This window comes from Manihot esculenta, chromosome 5 (assembly GCF_001659605.2).
Source record: "Manihot esculenta cultivar AM560-2 chromosome 5, M.esculenta_v8, whole genome shotgun sequence".
Classification (NCBI taxonomy): domain Eukaryota; kingdom Viridiplantae; phylum Streptophyta; class Magnoliopsida; order Malpighiales; family Euphorbiaceae; genus Manihot; species Manihot esculenta.
Window position 1 is genome coordinate 1,395,066 of NC_035165.2, and position 16,765 is coordinate 1,411,830.

Sequence of the window (16,765 nt, forward strand, 5' to 3'; positions counted from 1 at the left end):
AATACAATATCTCAAAATGGGTATGTGCTTAAATATATAATTGAAGTGAAAAATCATAAAAGCATAAACATAATATATTACCAATCATGATAATTTCCTGTAAACAAAAAAAAAAAACGATCATGCTAACAACAGCAGTGGGGCAGCCATGCAAGCGAAAATTGAGCTTGTTCATATATTGACTGTTTGATGCAAGAGCTAGATTTTGTCGCATTCAACATGTGCAACATCTTAGCCATTTAACATGTTATCGAATTCACAAACACTGGGAGGCAATAGAACTGGAGATCAGAACTCAACCCCTAAATTTGTCTGCAGAATAAAGAAGCAGTGGTATCTTGAAAAGGCAACCTGACGTCTCTTTCTTTTGACCCACCAAAATATACGTGACCATTCGTAGCTGAACAGTGAACAAAATGATGTAAAATGCACCCATCCTACAGTTTGATTGAATTGCGTTGTATTAATTAAAACAAGAAAGAAGCTAGGAAAAAGAAAAGAAAATTTACAACCTATTAAAAAATAAAGCTTTATTGAGAGCAAGTTTCAAAAATTATTCAATTTAGCTTAGTTTGACATGATTTAATAACTAAAAAATATATATATGTAACTCACCTCTAGGCCAGGTTAAAGTTTCCACTCTCACCCCTACTAAAAAAATTCAATTTACAAAATTAATACAAGGATTATATATATTAATAATTATCTAACTACATAAAACACATTGATATTGGGATTCATTCATTTAATATTTAAATTAAAATGGCAATTTTTTTAAAATATTTAAATTTATAAAGATTATAATAATTAATATATAAATTAATAAATATTACTATTAATTTATCGGTAAAAATAAAATTTGGTCATTCATATCAGTGATTGTATTGTAATGTTGTTTAGTGTAGTTTAAAGTCTTATAAATTAATCAAGTTAAACGTATGTAATTTTTATTATTTTTATGAAAATTTAAAATATAATTAGAAAATTTTAAAATAAAGGACAATTAATTTTTATTTTTTTACATGACATTAATTATATAGTTAATTTCTATTTAATTATTATAGTCTTCAAAATTTATACTGAAATTTTAATTTAGATATTTAATAGACTAAAAATATAAATATGCATTTAGTCTAACTCATCCCTGAAAACCAACGGGTGCTTAAAGACTTACTATAAAACTCTCACAAAAAATGGGATCGTAAGTTTTGATGGCAACTTCTTAGAAATAGCTTCGTTTCCTGGTATCATGACGTATGGACAGAGAGAGAAAGACCCAAAATGGCGGGGGCCTCCCTTTCCATGGACCAATGAGTGAATCTCAAGTAAGTAGAAACTTTGATCAGGAGAAGAAAAAGAATCTTGTCAAGTCAATGCCATGCGACTTTTTGACAACTCCTCAGTGAAAGATGCAGAAGAACCATGATAATGGAATGAAGAAATCCTGTTTCAGGAAGAACAATTAAGAGAGCTGGTTCTTATTAGAGCTGAACCAGGGATACGTTTCTATTCCTTTTTCAGTTTTTTTTCTCCTCCCTCTTCAGGTCCTTGCTTATCGTGTACAGGCTCCTCCCCATTTTGATAAAAAAATAGCCTAAGCATTTCCCACTGAGGTAGTTGAAGAGTTCGATGGCGCACGACTCAAACTGCGATATCACAATGGATGAACATTTTGATACCCTTCATGAAGAGGGACGTCCTTCTTCTAAAGTTGGATTCAGGTTCCATGCAACAGATGAAATTAACTCCATAATAAAACGAACGGCAATGATTCCCTTGTTAATAGTATATCATTGGCGAGATTGATCTCTGCCAGTGCAGAGCCATCGGATACACCTAGTAATGCAAAATTAGATCAATATCATATTAACTAAACTCTTTTTTTATTATAAATATATACCATATTTTTGCAGTCGAAATCAATCCCGATTCTTTGCTTATGTGCTAGTATCTGTGTCTACAGACCATTCCCTAATTTCATAAAAGCCCTCACTAAATGAATTTCAGCCGTAAACGAGCCAACAGAACAACTGAGGATTGGGTTCTGGAAAGATTCAGCAATCGTTCGCATCATTAGAGCTAAGTAGACTTGAGAAAGAAATCTAGAGCAAGAAGAGCTTGGTTATATTTTGAATCGGTTCTTATTTGGTCAATGATGATAGACGCCTACGCACCCGGCATGGCCGAGCCCACATTATGATACATAGACCTACTTTACATGCAAATCCAGACTTTATTTTGACGAGTCGAACTAGGCTCAAGGCTACACGTGGGAGGTTCAGCTCGATTAACCTGCTGAACCCATGGGGCAACAAATCCCCTTAAGTCTGGGATCGTGTCCACATAGCACCGAATGAAATTAAATGACTGTCTGACAATGGTAAAGGACGCAGTACATCTATATGTACGGTCAAATGTGACTATGACGGGAGATACGAGCGTAAAACGGCGGTTACACGTCACTAGAGGACAAAAGAGAAAAGGAATAAAAGAAAGCAATGGGGAAGAATGGACCAACCTTACCAAAATACACTTTGACCCTACCCTTTACTAGATCTCAGATATCAATTGGCATTGTCTGTGGGAACAAAGGAGATCTTTTCCTACCACCTGAGAGCATGTCTTGAACTATAAGACATTTATGGAGTTGTAGACCCAGTCGAATGTCTTGATGTGTAAGGTCTTTCCCACCACCTTAACAGAACCAGACCGGACATGGTTTAACAGGTTAGAGGCAGGAAGCATTAAGAATTTCATAGACTTGGCCAGTGCATTCATTAGCAGATTCATTGCAGGAGTTCTTGCAGAAAGAAGGACGAGCTATTTAGAGACTGTTCGATAGAGGAGGAATAAATCCCCAAAGGAGTATGTCGCCAAGTTTAACTCTAAAGCTTTGCAGATTCCCGAGATAGATGAAGGGAGAGCAGTAGAAGCCATGCAAAGGGCATAACCTCCCTAGAGTTTTTAGAGTCGCAGTGCAGAAAACCCCCCACTTCCCTGTCGGAGCTAATGAAAAAAGCAGAGAAATACATACGGCAAGATAACGCCTTGACGACCAGTCAATTTACCAGGGACGACAGAGATAGAGGAAGGATTGGGGAGTACAAGAGACAAGACAGGACAGAGAGGAGATAGGATCGGGGACCGGAGGCATTAAACAAACACCGAAAGGAGAGAAAGGATCAGAGACCTTATCAATCCCGGCTCCCCGCCGAGATCACTCCCCTGAACGTGTGCAGAGCCGAAGTGCTCGTGGTAGTCCAAGACAAAGATTTTGTATAATGGCCCAAGCCCATAAAAGCAGAGGCAAGCAGAAGGGACCTGAATAAATACTGCCAATACCACAAAACACATGGTCATGACACGAACGACTGCTACCGGTTAATAAACGAAATAGAAAGGTTGATTAAGAGAGGTCACCTCCGAAATTTCGTGGAAAAGCCAGAGGACCAGAGGAAACAACAAAATATGGTTGGGAAAAGGCCCAAAAGACATATCGGAGCACCAGTAAACGATGACTCTAGCGAAACAATCAACATGATTATAGGAGGGACTAGAGGCCGTTTGAGTCAGAGAGGGAAGAAGAGAGGTAGAAATGAAGATGAAAGCAGCGCAAAGATAATGCAGGTCTCTGAGCACTCACCAGTAACATCTCCTTTTCCTTAGAGGATGCACAAGGAGTATAGATGCCCCACGCTAGGAAGATCAGGCCCTAGCTTTGTTAAATCCCGATATATGGGCCTACTTTACATGCAAGCTCAAGCCTTACTTTGATGAGCCGGATTAGACTCAAGCCTATATGTGAAAAGCCTAGCTCGATTAACCTGCTAGACCCGTGGGGCAACAAATCCCGTAACACCCGAGATCATATCCACACGGCACCGAATGGAATTAAATGACCACCTAATAATGGTAAAGGGCACAACACATCTATACATACGGCCAAGCGTAACTATGACGAGAGGTACGAGCGCAAGACGAAGACGACAATTACACGTCACTGTAGAATAAAAGAGAAAAAGAATAAAAAAAGCAGTAGGAGAGAAATGGAATAAACTTACGAAAATATATTTTAACCCTATCCTTTAATAGACCTCAGACATCAGTCAAGAACAAGAGCTTAGTCCTCATCGTGTACTGCTCATATTTCACTATCAGTAACCGCATCACGGAGACTTGGACATCTTTTCTTTTTATCGTGTTATAAAATCAATTTTAGAGTTAGCAAAAGCTAAAGAATATTATGGACAAATAACAAGTTAACAAAAGGAATGGGAAATGTAACTGAACATGAGCGAAATTCAACCCGAGCCCTTTTGAGTTTCAAGACTTCAGTTTTGGCTAGTTTGCTATTGGAACAAGACATCATCTTAGAATGGATCGATCCCGAACGACATCACCCAAAATCTAGCAACGTCACAGCAGAAAATGGAGCAACTGCAAAAGGGAGTCTAATGCAGAGCAAATTTGTTGGGCACATCCAAACACAAGCGAGAACTGCCCTTGTTATGCCTTAGGAGTCTACCCAGTGATGCATTGAGTACCACTTGGTACTTGAAAATTCCTATAATGTCCTGAACCTCACTGTTGAATTGAAACTACTATGTGAGTTGATGCAGTCTACTTCTGTACATGTCACAGATTGGTTTCTTTCAATAGGTTGTGTTTGAAGGAAATGACCGAGTCATAAAATAAAATTTAACTTACAAATGAATTGTACTTGTTTGATTGGGAAGACATACATCACAGATGTTTCAGTGTTAAGACTTGATGGTATTGCAGCAAGGGCACCTGAGTGGCGAGCAACTTCAAGGCATGTGCACAGAAGCAGGCCCCAATGCATTTACTCGTAGCTGACCCAGTAAACACTGTTTCAAGTAGGAAAAAAATGTCCATCAGAAGGTCTGATACATCCATTTAAGCTTTCCAAACCATTTCAACCATGGCTAATCATATGCTCACAAACACATTCTACCAACTATTTCAGATCAATTGCAACAGACCATGTTTCCTTGACTTCCCTATCGTTATCCAACTTTAATTTGTTTGAATTAATGCACTGAACTTTGCAATAGTGCTTCAACACAGTCCGATTGTATGTCCAATGAGATCCTAGCCAAAAGGAAGCATATGCCATTCACTGCAGTTGACTTCTTTCAGCTGCTAATTCCATGAGCTCCTTTCACATCCTGCAAGTTCCTATTATATAATAAGCAGATGCATGAGATAGCAAACCAAAAAAACATTTATTTTTTCAACTTTTTTCTTATTATCAGAACAGGATGAATCATCAAATTCAACAAGTTGCAGAATTTTCTTCAGAGTAAATCAGCAGAATTTTAAATCTGAAGTTAGCACAGAAAGGAAATATCACATGTAAACAGTTGTTACCCTGCCCTTCAAGTCTTGTAAGTTGAAACAAAGTTAACAAGCATCATTATGCTCCTGGTAATATGCAACTACATCTAGAGGGAGGACTTTGAGTAAGAGTTCCTCAATAATTGGGAGTCCAGGTAACAGATTGGGATAATGAAAGAATGTAGAAACCATGGCCATTTTTTACCTATTCTCACCTCTGCTTATGAGGTTGTTCTGCCTTGAGAAATAAAGAATGCTGCGGCCTTTTCCTCCTGAATTTCATTTGCTTTAGAAACACTAGTGCTTCCTTTTGGAAGGTTTTCCAGCCATTTTGTCCACAAGGTTATGTGGTCGCCACATCAGAATTCTGTTGAAGGTTTTTCAGTCTGATGGGGGACCAGAATGAAACACTATTGCAAAGTTCAATGCTTGTCAAAAAAAAAAAAGGAAAAAAGAAGAGGAAAAATCTGTAACCAACTGAAGAAATGCAAACAAAAGTTTGGCAACTTCAGCCCCACGGCAAACTAATAGACACGTTCAATGACCTCCAGTACAACGTACTATATTATTTTCAATGGGAGCACAACAGAGTTCATAAAGAAATCTGTGGACCATATAAACATAGATAGGAAACTAAGGAATTAAGAATTGAGAACAGAAACAACTAATATGGGAATTAAAATTACTAGAATGCTTTCATACTATATTCTAATGAAAATATTTACCTAATCCATTCAATTGTGTGAGAAAAACTCTATACTGAGAGAAATATGACAAACATATTTAAATCTAATGTATACAACATGCATGTCATATGCTACAAATGGAATTGACTGCAATATTTCTAGAATTCAAAATCCATATTCAGAAAACATTATCAGGATCACGCAACAGATCAATTTGCAATCCAAGCTTGCAGCACAGAAGTAGACAAAACAGTCACACATGTTAACAATCCTTTTTGTGTCGAGAAAGAGAAGCATAACATAGAAATATCAACTGGTAAGACAACATTGTCAAATCTAGGGTACAGAAAATTCATAAGTCTAAGTAAATACATTGGTAGCTGACCTTTTATCGCTACTACATTGGAAGATAAAACGAATAAATCAATTATGAAAATCACAGAAGATGGAAATTCCCAGACCTGTAGAATACATGTCCAAAATTAGATTGAACTGAACTACAAGTATATAGTAGAGACCGAGCCCCTGGCCAAGAAGACCACAAAAAAGTAAAAGTGTTAAAGCCACTAAATGTTCATTGTTAAATTTGGACCAGACCTAACTCACCCCAAAAGCTAGCTCAAGGGGAGGAGTGTCCATGGCCCATGTAAGGGGCATATTACCCTTTCCACAACCGATGTGGGATTCAACACACCCCCACACTCAGAATTTTACTGGTGCGTGACATATTTTAGGAGGCCCAACATCGGATGGGAGGCTCTGATACCATATTAAATTTGGGTCAGGTCTAACTCACCCCAAAAGCTAGCTCAAGCGGGAGGAGTGCTTATGCCCCATATAAGAGGCATATTACCCCTTTCCATAACCGATGTGGAATTCAACATTCATGTTGCAAAGAAATATTAACTATACCATCATGGCAACGAGAAACATCTTGAAGTAACTTGAAACAAGGATTGCAAGCAACATATCTCCACAACTGAAAAATGTAGGAAAAATAAGAAACATTAGAATCTCTTTTTTTTTCTTACACTTTTTTGGTGGTGCAAACTAACTAGATAGAAAATATTAGTAACTAAATATAGAAATCTAAACAGCAGTGTATACAATGTTTCAAGGTTGGATATAAAAAATGTACCTTCTACTTTGCATAAATTAGCCAATTTATTCAAGTCTTATAGTTATAGACAGTTCTTTCACTCACCTTCCCTCATAAAAATATCTCTAAATTCCTATTTTTTGAGAGGTCTCTCAAACGATCTTTTATTTTCTTACTTGTTCCCATCATTAATCTCAAGATCCCAGTTTCAAATGAATCCAACAATAGATAATCATTTTTTAAGAAGTCAGATTTCTCTCAAGACTACTTAACACTTCATCCATCCAAATTTATCTGTTGGTCACACATAACATACTTGACAAAAGAGGATTTTGCTACTAATTTATGATCAAAGATTGCTAGTTGACACTTAATTTCGGCCAAACTCCAAGGAACCATGTGGCACTTAGTCCTACTGAGGGCTAAGCCAGCCTCTAATTGTACTAAGATAGTTCAACGAATTGGGTTGAACTAAGGAAGTGAGCACAAATGGGAAGCAAGGGTTACGTTAGAAGGAAAAGAGTGCACAAAGTGTTGAAAATGGGAAGCTTGTATTACACTAGAAGATAATCTATAAAATGAATTGCAAACATGAAAAATGTTACTAATGAACCATAGTCTGCATATTGCCAGCCCAACATGTATGTGAAGAGGGGGAAAAACCTTGAAAACTAACTGTTTACCTGGAGAATCCAACTGAAATCTTCAGTAAAACCCTTGTTGCGAGAACAAAAACGCAAAGGAATATAAGGTTTCCAACAAAGACATCCATGAATATCTAGAATAGACAAATAGTAGAGCTGAATTGTCAATGTTACATGTGATTCAGACCTTTAAACATAAAAAACAAAAATTTATCTGCCTTCCTTTAACAGTACTGACCTGTTGCGATCTCCAAACCAATGAAGGAAAGCTCAAGGCAGAACTCTGCTCTTCCTTATTTCGCAGCAAAAGAAGACTTCTATCTTGAATTGTTAAGGCAGTCAATAAATAGTTTATCTATCACAAGTTTATAGAACTGCTGACATGATGAAACAAGAATATCATCTAAATAAAATGGATACAAGCATCAAAAAGAAGAAAAGTGACGGTAGACTTCCACAACAAGCCCTGCAAAGCAGCCCCAAATTACTAACAAATAACAATACTTTCTTCAGCCCAACATAAAAATTTGGACAGAAACTACATAAATTACATCATGGAACACTAAAATCAGGACCAAATAAGCCCATATAAAATCTATAAAGCATTCTGTGCAGATACACTACAAAGGATGTCGAATCAAGATATTAAGCTTGCAAATTCTACTTACATCATATAAACAACAATCAAAGTGAGCAGCTTGTACCTCTAATTCTACAGTTTGTTGATTAAGCACATTATAAAGAAGATGTCTATACGCCTTTGGCTTGTGCAGAATTAGATCAATCAGAATAATCTGCATACATTCACCAACAAAAAAATCCACTGAGCCAACGTACAGAGGTAAAGCAATTAAAGTAAAAGAAAAATCAAAAGGTATCAAATACCATGAGTTCACATTCTATATACTCGTCTGCAATTGCTTTGCAATTCTCCTATTTAAAAAATAAATAAGAGTTAATTGAAAATTGAGAGAAGAGAAAATAAAAACAAAAACAAAAATATTATTATTATTAAAAAAAAAAATCTCTACGCATTTCATGAGTCGAATGTTTCCCGGGGAGTATTGCACAAACAGTGTTTTGATTCCAAATCCACACTGTACGCATCTGTACTTCATCTCTTCTCCCCCTGCTCCTCACTGAGAAGCTTTTCCTCCTAATAGTTTCCCTTCTTTAAGCAGACGATTAAACACGGGCCTAAAGGCTAAAACCCTTAAACTATCAAAATCCAAAAAAAGCCTAAAAAGCAGATCGGTCCATGTTTCTTTTACTAGCTGAGCCCAATGGAAACGTAATTTCTTTTTTATTTTTTTTTAAAGCACATAATTTCCATTTTAGTATAATTAAAACACGAATTCGAGATTTGGTGTATATTACTAAATTAAATTGATTAGTAAATCAAATATAGAGAGATATTCTTAGAAAAAGGACCTAATTTAATAATGGGTAAAATTGTATTGTCCATTCAACGGGGATAAAGCAAAAGGAGGAAGGGATTCTTATGCAATATTTTCAGTAGCTCAGCATCTTATTCTCACATTAGTTTAGTAGATACAAAAATCTACTTATATTGTGTAATTGCATAGACAAATCTCATTATTATATACTATAATATATAATTATAATTAAAAAAATAAAATACCATAAAATGTAATATTATAACACTTAAACTCTATTCAGAAATATTAATTATTTTAGTAGCTATTAGTTATTATGGTAGTAATTAATCAAATATTAAAAAAAATATTTTTATAATTTATTATCTCAATCACTGTATAATATTATTTTGATTTATATTATTTTTAAAATTAATATGGAAAACAATTTAATCGTTAAAAGTGTTCAGACTAACTTTATTATAATATAAAATAAGTAATTCACTTAAGAAATTGAGCATAGATTACATACAGACAGATAGTATAAAGCCTGATAGATAGAAAGATCTACTCAATTATGAAATATATCAATTTAACTTTTAAGTTTAGATCTGAAATTGGTCAAATAATAAATGTATTTAGTTAAATTTTAAAATTTTCATTTCCAAACTCCGATTTTCATTCTCTTATTTTGAAAAAAAAAAATGGATGTTTTCCACTCTCCAGGCCTGGAGACAAAGACATGAGGTACACGAATCCAGCGAAATGAGCCACAGCAATTCCTCCTAGTGTCCAGCATATGTGAGTGAGACATCACCATCTTATCAAATTCATGTAATAAAGCAAATGCCGATGAGTGTTCAGACTTCTTATAGTGTGACAGAAAATTTTGGCTGTTTCTTGAAGAGCGTCCATACAGCACACCAACACAAGAGTAGCCAAATGGATCGTTAGCTGCATTACCGTTTAGTAGAAATGAGATTTAAAGCTATGTTAATTAAATTGTAAGGCACCACTTGGATTTTTTTATATTAGAAATAAAAAGTCCTAGCTCTATCACCCTCTCTCAAGGAGAATACTGGAAAGAGGTAGCAGGGGTGGATTATTGCAGTCTGATTAAAATGAAAATGAAAAAAGAATTATTGCTAAGTATTGGGTAAGAGCCAAAACAAGGTAGAATACACATAGCAACCATAAGTCTGTTAAGTTATAGTAACAGTAAATGAGAGGAAACATGTACAGTGAGTGAAGCTGATTCTCTCTCATGTTATTTTCATATCAAAGAAAGCAAATACAAGCTGTAGCCGTATAGAGCCAGATAAAGAAAGCATGCGGGTACTATTTAAGTTATTATAAGTATTGGATCGATATCCACATAATGCATAAATACAAGAACGTGGTCCATGCAAAATTAATAAATAAATAAATAAAACCAACGTTAGCTAGTGAATGTGTGTTGTACAATGCACGCAAATCTGCAAAAAAATTTTGAGACAAGAAGATAAAAAAAGACCCAAATAAAGGAAAATGGGAAAGAAACTTTCTTTTCTTTTGTACCTTACTCATGTGCCTTCTTTCATATCATCCATTATTGCCTATTAAACCTAACCTATATACAATCTCTTTATAGGCCGGAGGGAGGGCTTCAATTTCAAGATTTTGAGCGTAGGAATCTTGTGGCTGAAATCAATAATCTTCATTACAATAATTGGACCATGTTTCTCCTATAGTAACTATCTATTATATTTATGTTTGAGAGATGCTTAATTTAATTTTCTTAATTTTACAGTGGGATTAAGCAAGTTGATATGCCCAGATTTGTGTGTTGCTTCTGCAATTTCATGTTCTCTCTTTCAAATCCAAACTTGTGTTGTGCAATGCGTCCGGCCATAGGGCTTTTTCTAGTAAATTCCTCTCTCGATGCATGCTACTGTAGCATCTCACGAGCAGAGGTCAGTGGAGGCAATAAATAGCCTATTGTGTATGTGTATGTGCATGTGGGCTATTCATTATTCTTCTTCTTCTTCGTCTGTTTCTTGTCATTATCCACCTTCGGCAGCTTAATTGCTATTGCTGCTAATGTGTACTGCTTAACTTTAACCTAGAAAAAGTTGGGTAAGCTAATTAAATCAAGTGTTTCTATTCCTCTTCACTTTGTCTTTGTGCATATAATATGAAATGGATGAAACGACAAGTTTTAGCTTCAACAGCGTAGTCAGTTTTCATCAGCTAGCGAACTTCACAGCTTTGCCATTCTGATGATTTAGAAAAGAGTCCCTCTCTCAGCTCCTCCATTTTTAATTTCCATTTTTAATGTAAACCAGAAAATAATGAAATAATGGGTTTGAAACGTGTTGATCACTGAGTGGATTAGCAGATTCCTCTTTCGTTATTATAGGCAAAATGGGAGGATTTCTCTTGTGATGGTTGAATCCCATTTAAGGGTGCCCCTACCTTCCCAGTAGTACAATTCGTTCCTGGATCTCTGGTGTCTCGGTCTGACCTACATACAGTAACAAACTACGCATATGCAGTGATCTTAAATTAATTATCAACATCACAGCTTCAAAGAATCATGGACTGCTGAGTTTATGTCTTTTTTTTATATAAGCAAATCATTTTTACAGATAAAATATCTATTAGAAACCTATATGTCTCATCCAAACTTCCCCAAGACATTCATCCGAGGATAAATGTCTCATTTCTTGCAAAAAATTGAACATACCCATGAACTACTAGCTAGATTGCATCGTTCCATCTAATGCCTGCATAATAAGGATCAAAGTTACTGCATCACCTGGCAATCTCTTAATTTGTTATATTTTTTGTTAGCATTGCATATACATTAAGAGTGGGAAATCAATGAAATAAGACTTGTAATTAAAACATATAAATCCTCCGAGTTTTAAACTCATTCCATAAGCCTACAGGAGGTGTATGTATCCCGACTGTGGCTGGACTAATCACCCATCGCCTCTTGAAATACCTCAGAAATTCTAAACAGCATGTCTTCATTTGAAATAAATATAAATTAATATTATATCATATTAAAATACCATCTATCCAAATTTACATATGAATCTCATTATTTTAGCCTTGATTAATTAGTATGGAAATTGCATGGGAAAATAATGAACAAGTATTACTATTCAATATGTATTGATTGGCTAATTCACCTTGGGAATCATGATCATGCCTTTTGTTTTTGTTGTCCAAAATGAACTTCTCCATATGGAAATTGTCTTGGATTGGATTTAATAGTAAACTCAAGTCAATATATAGCTCAGTTGCCCAAAATATATTTTCTTTTTTTTTTTTTTGTAATTTTCTTTTATTCACAGAAAAAATGTATATACTATCTTTATTAGTTGGTGAGATATAGTAGAAGGAATTAAATTAAATCAGAAGTGTTTTAACTATTTTGTTAATCTCATTCTACTTCATTAGAATTTGTTTTTCTGATATTATGTAGATAATAGAATTAAATCATTGTAATAATCATCAATTTATATTTTGTTTTTGTTTAAATATATGTATAAGTATTTTTGGTGGCATACATATTTTATGGAGAAAATTATTAGCCAAACTAACTCTCATAGGTAAATAGAAGATTTTATGTTTTCATGCTTTGAGCTTCATATATATAATATAAGCTTCTCAATTAAAGAATTATGTATTAGATTCTTTTAATTTTCCTTTTTTAAATTTTCATTAATTTAAGTTTCAGGTATTTTCTTTAGTATTTAACATGAAATATGGCGAGTAAATACACATACCATAAAACAAGACTTGGAGGAAATCTACCCTTGAAGGAAAATTCCAGCTTTCAACATAACTGTCTTCACCACAGACTAAGTTTCCTTCATAATAGATACTGTCTGTGAAGACGCTTACTTTAAAGCAGCACAGCTTTAGAATGACACAAAAGAAAAAGACACTATAAATTAAATTCCTTAATCAGAATACGGTGGTTAGATCCAATAAAGAATCACATGATAGAATTGGAAAGCTTAAGGAAGATAAACTCTTTCTGCCTGGATTTATTATAATTTTATAGTACCAGAAGTATTTCAACTATTATTCAAGCATAGCCAAAATTAAGAACAGCATATTTCTGAGAAAAAATAGCTATATGATCTAAGGTAATAAGTTTCAAGAGCATAGAAGTTTTAGCCAAATAAGGGTAAAGATTTAAATTAAAAACTAGTAACATACACAAGAGAAGGCAATAGTTAATTACAATTTCAGCTGGCCTACAGCCAGTGCAAATAGCTTGGTAGTAGTAAGGAGGTGAAGTCTTAGGTAACCATAAGATATCAAATTTAACCATCATGTAAAGAGATACAGACTAATATTACAGAAGATTTTGATACAGAAAGTGATTTTCAAAAGCCACTAAAACAAAGATTGAGTAGAATCCAGTATTGATTGAGGATTACCTGATATGAGAAATCTCTTTCAATATATAGGACTTTTTGTGGGTGTGCTCCAATTAATCCAGATTTCCAGACAGGAAAGTGGCTGCAAAAGAGAGAACATGAATTACCGAGAAAGATATGGGAAGTAGCTATAGCTAACTGTGTTTTATGAGAAGCATTTATTGGATAATGTTAAAATACTTGGTAAATAAAAGTTGGAGAGTAAGAATACAGAAGCTACCTTTTACAGCGCTGCAAACTTTTCTGCACATCACCTGCAATCCTTCCCTCTTAACTAAGCAGCAGCAGCAGCAGCAGCAGCAGCTAGCCACAACTTTATCCTAGTAAGGTAATAGGAACAAAAGAGAGAGAAAAGAAGAAAGAGACTCTAATATTGCATTCTCTCTCTCTCTCTCTCTCCATATATTTCCATCCATCGTCTCTAACAATGTACCATATGATCACTGTCATAGAGAAAGAGAGAAAGTACAGTTGATATCTAAGGAGGGGAAACAAATGTAACCCAAACAAACTGGGAACTGGGAAGAGACCATCCAGCATGTATACAGATATCGCCAAGTTCCAGGCTCTACTGAAGAGGAAAAAATATCAATCAATAAAATTAACATGATGAAAATGTGCTCAGATTAAATTATTTGTATATAAGTGTGTAATAATTATACACAGTTTATTAAACAGGAATGGAATATGTAGATATTGCACTGCAAACTCTTTTGCTAGCCCTCCACAAACTCCAATCTCATCAGGTAACCCTGATGACGTACTAACAATAGAACAACTTAAAGGAAGAAGGGAACTTAAGAAACCCAAAAAGGCTGATTTTTTTTTATGAAATATTCAGTGCCCATATGGCAAAATTAGATGTAGAGTAGCCTACTCACAAAAGAAATGTTATATATATATATATATATCTCTAGCTTCTTCACTTGATCGATATATGTGTCATCATCAAAGATCCAGATCAAAAGATAAGGAAGTCTTTCCTTTCTTTGAAAACTCGGCTTCTTGCGTAGTTGCCATTGGACCGCTACTGGGTAGCCTTGACTGTGGAGGTTGAAGAGATGAAGCAGTTAAATGAGGCGAGAATGAACCCATGGTTGTGCTGCTGCCATGTGCTTGTATGGTCCCAGAAGAAGAAGAAAAAGAAGAACGATCGTCTTGTGTGGGACACTCCACGTTTACACCGAAGAGCCTCAGCCGCTTTCCCACACTTCTACCGTGAACAACTGGTACTGAATCAATCACTATTGGGGCTTGACCTCCTCCTTGTTGATGCACTGCCCCAATTGGCAGTGCCCCTGCTGGCCTTAAGTAATACTGGCCCTGTTGATTATAATGATATTGTTGATGATAAGGTTGATGATGAATACCGTAACTCAAATGCTGGAATTGAGGTTGTTCATATGGTCGTGCAATAGACGACAAAGGCTGAGGCAACGAGTAGAGCCTGCCCCACCTCAACGACTGTGGGAAGTGTAGCTGATTTTGCAGCTCTAAATGTGCAAAAGATGTTGGATCTGGTGCATTAGGCCTGCGTCTCCAGTCTATGTACAAACGGTGCTTCCCTGACTCACCAACGCCTCGCTGAAATGACACGATATCGCCTGGATCAAGCTTCTTTTCCTTAACGAACCGGCTCCACCCTTTGGTCATCACATAGCTCTGGCTACTGTTCCAATAAGAGTACCGGAATCGCCACGGCTTGCCGTTCCGGTCCTCAAAATTCAAGAGAAGGCCTTTCTCGTTAGATGTTGAGTCGAGGGGAAAGTACTTCTCTGCGTGTTGCTTTGGTATCACGAGCCTGTTTAGCTTGCCTACATCGCTTGGGGTCACAACTTTATCAAACATATGCTCTCTCTCGATAGGCTGCTCATGAGTAGTACCACCGGTATTAACAGTTCCGTTGTCGTTTCCCAGTGTTAGGTCCATAAGCTCTAGCCTCTTGTCAAAATTGAGAGATGATGATTCGCGGCTTTTGTATTCTTGTTGAGACTCGGATGACCCAAGCCATAGGTCCTGGTGTTGCGGCAGAAAATTTCTGTACTTGGTGGAAGAAGAAGATGATGACGAGGGAGAAGAAAAGGGGAGCTTGTTCGGCGTCATCTCTTCTTCCTCCTCCCCTTCTTCTTCCTCTTCTTGCTCTTCTTTATCACAATATACTCTTCCTTGTTCAACAAAGTTCATGATGACCCACCTCGAATTCTTGAGCTTGTTATTACAGAAGATCTTGAAGATCATAAAAATCCAACCACAAGAAAAGAAAAAAATGATGATGGGGAAAAGAAAGTAAAGGAAAAGTTGGGAGAGGACTTTAATTATAGCGAAATGAACCAAAACGAGGGCTCACCTGTTAAAGATTTTTTTTTTTCTTGGTAGGAAGATTTTGCTTCAAGATCTGTGAGGCCACGAGAGAAGCAAAAGGAAGCTGTCTCAGTACCACCAAGCGGACGGTGCCTTCTTCTTTGACCAAAAATAGCACTCCAAAACCCTAAACAAGACAAGCCACGGATAATTCATTGCAACATGAGAAGGGCCAAGTTGTTGTTGACCTAGCTACCACACAGAGAGAAAGAGTGAGGGTTTTTGCTTCTAAGTTACCTCCCTCGAAGCTTCTCTCTTTCTTTCTCTCCCTCCTAGTGCAGCAGTAATATAAATTTTCTTGCTTTTTTCAGCTATTAAAGAAAGACCCATGAATTGAGAATTGAGAATTAAGAGCTGAGAAGGATTATACGTAGGGGCCCATGAATGATCTGGTTCGGCTCATGTGAGCTTGTCCTTTTCATCATTTTTGGTTTTTCCCTCTATATTTCTTCAGCAATAAATTAAAGACCCAAGAGTCCAGTTGGTCCTAGACTTAAGAGAGAGGGCAATATGATGATCAGCTAAGCTTGTGAGCAATTTTTTTCCTTCAAAGAGACTATGCATCATTACTGCTACTATTTTCTTCAGAATTTCCTAAAATAAAAATAAAAATATTGCAGCTGTATGTGCATTTAGAGAGGGCATCTTCTTACTGATTAGTTAGGTTATGAGTTTTGACTTTGCAGCCATTGATTGTGTGCTGGTCCTTGGAGTGAGAGAAAATAGTGAGAGGAAAACAGCAGGCCGACCTGGCAGCCTCCTATATATATTCTCATTCTCATCCTAGTGGGATAGATTCCTC

The 16,765-nt window shown here is 36.0% G+C and overlaps 2 protein-coding genes across 37 annotated transcripts; both read right to left on the reverse strand.

Annotated features, from left to right (window-relative positions):
- Nucleotides 1-92: 92 nt before the first annotated feature.
- On the reverse strand, nt 93-8,976 carry LOC110615689 (protein ARV 2). 32 transcript variants are annotated; one of them, XR_002488039.2, is made up of 11 exons: nt 8,819-8,974; nt 8,673-8,720; nt 8,492-8,581; nt 8,208-8,253; nt 8,026-8,108; nt 7,827-7,921; nt 6,957-7,023; nt 6,430-6,505; nt 4,708-4,868; nt 616-648; nt 93-437 (listed from the first exon to the last, which is right to left on the reverse strand). XR_002488039.2 is itself a non-coding variant. In XM_021757710.2 (11 exons), the coding sequence occupies exons 1-9, from the start codon at nt 8,903-8,905 to the stop codon at nt 4,744-4,746; spliced, it is 717 nt and encodes a 238-aa protein (XP_021613402.1). In that variant the 5' UTR covers nt 8,906-8,974; the 3' UTR covers nt 93-437; nt 616-648; nt 4,743. The 32 variants fall into 32 exon arrangements, 14 of the variants coding, with proteins under 14 accessions (XP_021613402.1, XP_021613401.1, XP_021613403.1 ...); XR_002488040.2 differs by having other exon boundaries at nt 616-651; XM_021757710.2 differs by having other exon boundaries at nt 4,743-4,868.
- A 1,381-nt stretch (nt 8,977-10,357) lies between these two features.
- LOC110614264 (B3 domain-containing transcription factor NGA1) lies at nt 10,358-16,462 on the reverse strand. 5 transcript variants are annotated; one of them, XM_021755756.2, is made up of 5 exons: nt 16,201-16,462; nt 15,950-16,090; nt 14,484-15,828; nt 13,823-14,173; nt 13,348-13,684 (listed from the first exon to the last, which is right to left on the reverse strand). In XM_021755756.2, the coding sequence occupies exon 3, from the start codon at nt 15,784-15,786 to the stop codon at nt 14,551-14,553; it is 1,236 nt and encodes a 411-aa protein (XP_021611448.1). In that variant the 5' UTR covers nt 15,787-15,828; nt 15,950-16,090; nt 16,201-16,462; the 3' UTR covers nt 13,348-13,684; nt 13,823-14,173; nt 14,484-14,550. The 5 variants fall into 5 exon arrangements, with proteins under 5 accessions (XP_021611447.1, XP_021611448.1, XP_043812342.1 ...); XM_021755755.2 differs by lacking the exons at nt 15,950-16,090; nt 16,201-16,462 and adding an exon at nt 10,358-11,928 and having other exon boundaries at nt 13,603-13,684; nt 14,484-15,924; XM_043956407.1 differs by having other exon boundaries at nt 15,950-16,462.
- Between the last annotated feature and the right edge of the window lie 303 nt (nt 16,463-16,765).